This window comes from Varanus komodoensis, unplaced genomic scaffold (assembly GCF_004798865.1).
Source record: "Varanus komodoensis strain SLA01 unplaced genomic scaffold, ASM479886v1 scaffold77, whole genome shotgun sequence".
NCBI lineage: Eukaryota > Metazoa > Chordata > Lepidosauria > Squamata > Varanidae > Varanus > Varanus komodoensis.
In genome coordinates this window covers 2,171,479-2,178,818 of record NW_025336442.1, presented here as the reverse complement: position 1 = coordinate 2,178,818, position 7,340 = coordinate 2,171,479, and the positions used below count along the sequence as shown (strand labels likewise).

At 60.2% G+C, this 7,340-nt stretch overlaps 1 protein-coding gene across 1 annotated transcript; it reads right to left on the bottom strand.

The window, feature by feature from the left end:
- Positions 1–2,030: 2,030 nt before the first annotated feature.
- On the bottom strand, positions 2,031–6,614 carry ZDHHC12 (zinc finger DHHC-type palmitoyltransferase 12). Its single transcript, XM_044453057.1, has 5 exons — positions 6,395–6,614; positions 5,572–5,708; positions 4,696–4,782; positions 3,585–3,751; positions 2,031–2,906 (listed from the first exon to the last, which is right to left on the bottom strand). Exons 1-5 carry the CDS (start codon positions 6,612–6,614, stop codon positions 2,594–2,596), a joined length of 924 nt encoding a protein of 307 aa, XP_044308992.1. The 3' UTR covers positions 2,031–2,593.
- Positions 6,615–7,340: the final 726 nt, after the last annotated feature.

The following is a 7,340-nucleotide window of genomic DNA, read 5'->3' as shown; positions in this document are numbered from 1 at the left end:
TTGCCTCTTCCCATCCTGAGAAATGAAGGAGTGCCTGATTTCAGGGCTGGTTTGAGTCTCTCTCTCCTGCGTGGGAGATGCAGAAATCCTCTTCTGGAAACGGAACCGTTTTGGGGCCCCGGGTGGCTCTTGGGATCAGGGCCAGGCCTCACACAGACCCTTGGTAAAACTCACCCCGAACGAAAGCCAAGAACAAGCTTGTGTGCTTGCCTGGGTGGTTGACGGAGGGAAGAACGGCGTGGCCAAACATCGTCAAAACCAAGCCCTGGTCCCGTGGAATTTGGCGCTTCCTCCTCCAGCACAGGAGGCACCGATGGCCATGCCGTGTGGTCCTCCACTCCAAGCAAATCCAACCTGCCGGAGCAGGGCCATGGCAGGTCTCTCACCACGGAGGCCACTCAGAGCCCCACCAGTGCCACGTTTTCAAGACACGGAATGGCTCATCCACAGTGTGCTGGTTGCAGCCTGTGCAGCTGCTCGGCTGCTCACACGGTAGGCGCAACGGACACAGCGAGGACCCCCGCGAAGCTGGCAGACGGTTCACACATAAGCGGTACAGACACGGACTCTGGGAGCTCCTGTGTGGTGGATCGCGCGTGGCCTCTTTGACATCTGTACGTGGAAGTCTGCAGGGTGGAAATCTGAGTTTCTGCATCCCTGGGAACTCGGGGCAGCAAACTGCACTGAAGCCCTCGCAGTTGGTGCGTCGCAGCAGCTGCCCCCCTGCAGGCGTCCACATCGACACAAGTTGCAGCAGCTTTCCCTCTGCAGCACTTGCAGGGCAGGCCCATGTGCCACAGCCTGCTCCTACCATGCGCCTGCCGCTCGTGCATGAAAGGCAGCCTTTGTCTTCGTGGAGGCTTTGCCTGTCTTCTCCACGGAGAACGACACATTAAAATTCCAGAGTGTTTGCTCTCCGACTGAGTTGAAAATAAAGACTCTCCATTGTCTTTCCAGCCCGTTGAGGGCAGAGCAGAGCAGAGCAGAGCTGGTGCTTTGCCTTGCTTTGCTTTGTGAATGCAGCATTTATATTTCTGGTTAAAGAGTTCTGCAGCACCAGTTGTGGGGGGGGGGGGCTTGATTTATTCTCGCTGGTTTGCCTCCAAAGATTGCACTGCAGGGCTGCTAGAAAGAATGTGTGGATTTTTTTTCCGTGAATGTCTTTGGTATAAAATATGGGAAAGGGGGAAAACATTGAAGAGCGGGATTGGTAGAGAAACAATATAACAGCTGGAGAATTCCAGTCCAACTGGAAGCAGAAAGAGAAATTCACATAGAGAAAGAGACTGCACAATCTTGTGTTTCCGAACGACCCGTTGTGATTGAATCTTTGACATTAAACTGTCTGGAATACTAAACCAGATCAGGGAGAGGGTTTCCTGTGTGAACAGGTGGTTGACAAAAATTACCACTGAAGCGGTTTTTTGGCATCCACCTGAGCGGAAGGTGGAGAGGCGAGAAGCTGTCCCTTGCCCCTCTGGTTTGCAACTGCTACGCTCGGGACAAAGGCCCTGCTCTTCTTGCCCCGCTCTAAGGGGGTGCCTCGGCGGGCGGGCGGGCACCGCGAGGGGTCCTGGCTGTTGCAGCCCCACTGCGGCGGCTTGGCTGCTGTGGGAACAGCCTGCCGGGCTGGACGGACCCGGGTCTGATCCAGCCTCAGGGCTTCCCTTGGCTTTATTCACTCTGTATTCCTTATATCCTGCCATTTTGCCTCTTGCAAGGAACCCCGGGCAGCTTGGGTGACCCTGCTCCACTGGATCCGCACAACACCCTGGTGAGGTAGGGAAGGCTGGGAGTCCGTGACAGGCCCAAAGTTGCGCAGTGACCCCCATGGCTGTGGTGGGGCCAGGGCTCGGTCCAGTGCTGTACCCACTGCCCCATGCTGCCTTTCAAGCCCCCCCCCCCCGCCCGCCCGCCAGCTTATCCTTGTAACAACCCAACAGAGGATGGGCTGAGAGTCACTGAGCAGCTAAAGCGGGGGGGGGGGGGGGCTAAACCCCAAACCCGAATCGCGGCTGACTGCAGTCACAGACGCCTCGTCCAAGAACTTTAATGGAAAGACGCCTCGGCTACAAGGAGCGCGAGCACCCAGTGCCCCCGGCCGTCAGCCCAGTGCAAGCGGCACGCCCCACCCCGGCCTGGCACCCCCACCGAGGGCTGTCCGGGCCGCAGTCTTGCCCAGGGGGGCCGTGGGCCAGTGCAAGGGACGGTCTTTTCTGCAGAATGGCTTCAGCCCAGAGGGGCTGCTTCAAGGCACCGTGTGAGAAGCGAGGCGACCGCCGCTGCACCGTCCAGCCATCCAGCCCCAAGCCCTGCAGCTCCCCAGTGGCTCCGGCGGAGGGTGGCCGGGCACGGTCCTCTCTGCCCAGGCAAGCTGGCGGGGGCCCAAGCGGAGCGGGGGCAGCATCCCCAGACGGGGCTGGTTGAGGATGGCTTGCCGGAGCGTGGCCTCCGCTTGTGCAAGGCTGGGCGGCGAGGAAGGCCTTTCTTGGGAGGTGGCCCAGTGCCATCTCCCGCCTCGGAGGAGGCGTAAACGGCGCCCACCGGCGTGTCCCGCTGCCCCGCCCGGCCCTCGTCTCGGCGCTGCCGGCCGTCACACGGCGCCGCCGTCCTCCGGGGAGTAGAGCTGCTCCCACGCCACGAGGCGGCGGCTGCAGAAGAACCGCCAGAGGTTGCGGAGGACGCCTCGGTCGAACGGGTTCTCGGCCTCGCAGTGCTTCAGGTAGGAGATGCGGTGGCGGGACATGAACTCCCAGGTGGTGGTGTTGCAGGCGGCCAGGTACAGGTGCGACGCCAGCAGGAGGACGGCCACCACGGCGAGCACGGCCATCGCCAGGAAGGCCAGGAGCAGGAGGGCGCGATGGCGCAGCCACGCCCAGGAGAGCGGCCCGCCGCCCAGGCCAGACCTGGTCCGGGAGGGAGAGACGAGGCCGTCGGGCGCCGTCCGGGACCGCGGCTCCCAGAGTCCGGGCGTCGTTTGCTCGTGGCTCTGGGGGGGCGTCCCCGGCCTCGAACAGAGGGCCCTCCCCGAGAGTCGTGAGAATAGCAGAGCCGGAGGGTGCCCGGGGCCATCGCGACTGGCCCCCGCGCAGCGCGGGACTCGCCCCCAGTTAACCCATTCCTGGAAGACGGTTCTGCGACTGCCCCTCGCACACCTCCAGCGCAGGAGAGCCCATGGCCGCCCGGGGCGACTGCTTCCGCTGCCTCACTGCGCTAACGTTCAGGAAGCGGCTCCTGATGTCTGGCCAGAATCTGGCTTCCTGCCACTTGGGCCCGTCATTCCGCGTCCTTCGAGAGGAGATCCTGCCCTTCCTCTGCGGCAGCCTTTCCGGTACTTGTAGGGGGCTACCCTGTCTCCTCCCCACCTCCCAGTCTTCTCTTCTTGAGGCTGAGCATGCCCAGTTCTTTCCATCTCTCCTCCCAGGGCTTTGTTTCCAGTCCCTGGATCATCCTTGCTGCTTTGCTGTGAACAAGCGAACTGTTCACCAGCAGCCATTTTGTGACAGTGCCCACAACACTCCTTCAAACTTCCAACCATGGCCACTTGCCCAAAAGAGATTGGGAGATGGGGGTCACCTGCTTACCAGGCCACTAGCAATGCCCACAGGAGAACCGCAAGCTGAACCGCCAGGTAGACGAGGAACAGGGCGTGATTTCTCTCCCCGACGCAGTTCTCAATCCAGGGGCAGTGGTGGTCGTAGCGCCGGACGCAGTGTTGACACACCTGGCAATGTTTGGCCCGCATCGGCTGCTGCAGAGAGCACAGAACAAGCAGCACCACTGCTCTCCGTTCCATTTCACAGAAGGATTCTGGGAAATCCGTCCCATTATCCACGGGCTGGGGAACGTTGGGAGCAGTCACTTTTCCCTAGGAAGATCAGCTGTCTGTGGGCAACCCATAGCTTCCTCCTGCCCGCGTTCCAAAGCAACTGGTGTAGGAAGGCATAGTGTCTTAATCCTGCAGAAGCCTTGAGCCATGAGGACTAGTAGCATTGATAGCCTTCTACTCCAGGCATTTAGCCACGCCCCTTTTAAAGTTGTTCAGATTGGCAGCCAGTACTACAGCCTGTGGAAGTGAAATCCCTGCCGAATGCTCTGCTGTGTGAACAGGGACTTTTCTTTGGGCCGCCCTTCAAGTTCGGGCCCAGTGTGATCACGGCGGGAGAAGAGTGCCTCCCTCTCCACCCTCCGCATCCTGCGCCAGTCCGGACACTGCGGTCCTGCCTCCCCGCCTCACGTCTTCTGCAGCGATCCCAGGGGTCCTGCTCTGCCCTTCCCAGCTCTGAATGCCCTTTCCTTGCAGGCACAGGGCAAACTGGAAGCGTGCAAAGGGAACGCCTCGCAGGCAGAAGGCAGGCAGGGGAGCCTCCTCCCTGCCCTGCCCTGCCCTGCCCTGCCCTGCCCTGCAGGTGGGTTGGGCGATGCTGCTGTGGAAGATGGGCATGCAGCTGCACAAGGCGCTTGGAGGCCCTCTGGGCAGGCCGACCACCTGCTCCATCCACTTTTATATGGAAAGAGGGAGCCCCCAGCAGGGAGAGACCCTCCAACCTGCCTTCTGCAGGCCACAGCAGCAGGGAAGGCCTTCGGGGGGGGGGGGCCACTGGGCACAGCCTCAGACTTGCCTCCCCCCTTCTAGGCAGCCTGCCCCCGGCCCTGGGCTTGGTTCGGGTGCCCCGCTGCCCCGGCATGGCAAACCTTCAGCATGCAGTATCCGCAGCGTCGGAGGCAAAGGGACGGACCTTGTGGGAATGCCATCGCCTTCTGCTCTTTGCCCGCAGGATCCTAGCAACGACAGCCACACAAAACCGTAAAACTTTTCTTTTCCAGCCCACACATGCCACCACTTAGATCATCTGCATTAATTGCACTGCTTTTAATACAGCAACAGAGAAACAGAGCAAGTCAGAAGGATCCTCCCGGGCCATCTAGTCTGACCCCCGGCTCTAGCGGCTCCACTCGTGGCATGTCCACCATATGTTTTATTTTTACATAACTACATATACGTGATTTTACCTTGTTTATTTATGATGATATTTTAATTGCATCATTTTATTTAATGTTATTCATTGGTATTTTATTGCAATGGTTGCCCAGAGAGTGTGATGCTAAAGCGTGGCTTTCAAACAAATCAAATAAATAAATAAATAAAAGCCAGATAAGGGGAAAGTCAGGGAGGGGGAAAGCACAGGCTGAAGCATGGGACTTCAATATTCAATATTTCTTAATTTGATTTGCTCCCTGCCTTCCAGCAGCAAGTTGGTACTCCAGGGATTCTCAGTCGACCTTCCTCAACCTTGCACCCAGGAGCCGGGGCACTCCCCCTTTAAAAAAATCCCTCTTCTCTTCTTTCCCATTTTTTTCTCATGCGTTGTGACTGTTTGGATTACAAGAGTGAAGCAGCAACTATTTCTTTTGCCCGATTCTACAGAAGCTGCTCTAGGAGTTATCTTGGCTGTGGTGTATGGGAATAAGCCAAAAATACTTTACATAAATGCACGCGAAGGTATTTTCCATCCTGCATGCCTGATTAGTGAAATGCAAGGAAAGCACAGCCCCACGCAACAGAATTACCTCTTCGGCCTTATCGTGCTCCACGAACCCCGGATCCATGAGAGAGACCACAAAGTAGAGGAAAACGGAGCAGAGAACCAAGGCGAGGAACGAGAGTGGCTGGAGAAGCTCTCGCTGCTCTACCTGCCTCCTCAGATCTGGAGAGAAAGGAGGAAGGAAGCTCTCGGGGAAAATGCACCGACGCACCGCGGCCTCGGGGGCGTGTGCCCAGAGCAGCCGCGCACCGCAGCGGGCCCGGGGGCTGCAGGCGCGCCTCGCGGAAACCGGGCCCAGCGTCGGCTGGACAGATCGGCGGCCTGGGCACACAAGGAAAAAGCACGGGCAGGGAGGAGGAAAAAGGTTGGCGTCGGGGTGCCGAGGTCATGCCCCCAGCAAAACCACCTGAATGGCTGCGGATGCCAGTATTTGGGGAAGGGGCTCTTCGCCGAGCCCCGTCCTCTCCGCGGTCCACACTTACCCTTTCAGCGCTGGTTTTCTTCTGCTCTCCCCAGTTTACTCCCACAACAGCCCTATGAGGTGGGCGGAGCAGACCGGCAGCCGGGCGGGAAGGCGCCCACTTCCACGCCGCGGCATCAGCGGACGCCCCGAGGAGCCCGGCCGGCTCCTGGCAGCATCGCAGCCGGGCGGGATCCGAACCCAGGACGCCTCCCGTCCCAGCCGCCACGGCCACCCCGCCCGCGGGCACTCTTGGGAGGGCGGCCTCCCTCCACGCGGTGCCACTGCGGACTACAGCTCCCATCACCCGGTGGAGCTGGCTCATGGGAGTTGAGTCCAAAGCCGAGGAGGGGCGCAGGGCTCCTTCGAAGCGAGGGGGGAGTCTCACCCGTAGGGTGCAGGAAAAGCCCGGCGGCGATGCCCCAGCTGAGCGCCGTCTGGGCTGCCCGCGCCCGCCAGCCGCCGCCGCCGCCGCCGCCCACCCGCGCCCGCATCCTGCGCCCGGGCCGCGGAGCCCGGCTGCAGGCGATGTTGCCCAGCGCGGAAGCGCCGGGCCCCGCCCCCGGGGGGCGATTGGACAGCGGGCGGGGGCGGGGCCCGGCGGGCATGATGGGAGTTGTAGGCTTGGCCTTCTCCCTCCCCGCCGGGAGTCGCGTTCGAGCCGAAGCGGGCCGCGCGAGTCTCCCCGAGGCCCGGCGGCTGCAGCGCACCGAGGCCTGGGGTTTGCCCGTCTGCGTCAGGGGGCCCCGCAGGCGACACGGATCCTCACCAGGAAAGCGGCATGGGAGGAAGGCACTACACGTGTCTTTGCCTACGCTCAGAGCTTCGTGCGCGGGCGCCCGTGTGTGTGTGTGTGTGTGGGGGGGTGCCCTTGTGCATTTTATCGTTGCCGCCATCATCATCATCATCATCATCATCATCATCATCATCATCATCATCATCATCATCCTGTCTTTTTTCCCTACGGCAAGGAGAGGTTTCCTCCTCCCCGTCTTATCCTCACAAACGGGCCCCCGCATAGGGTTCGTCTGAGTGCCGGTGCCCCTTCCAAGGTCACCCACTGAGCTTCAGGGCCAAGGAGGGATTCAAGGCCTGGATTTAAACCCAGGCCTTTAACGCGTGTGCCGTGTAGCTGCAGGGGAAAACAGTGGGGCCAGGTAGAGGTGGTGCAATGAGCCGAGAATTGGCCCCTGGTCCACGGTGGATAAAAATACTCACCTGCGTGCACTGCAGGGTTGTTGTAACTATTGCAAGGTACAGCATATAAGCTCTTAGTTCTCACTATTAAAATTCTTGGAAATGCCTCCCAGAACACGGAGGCAAAGTAACATCTT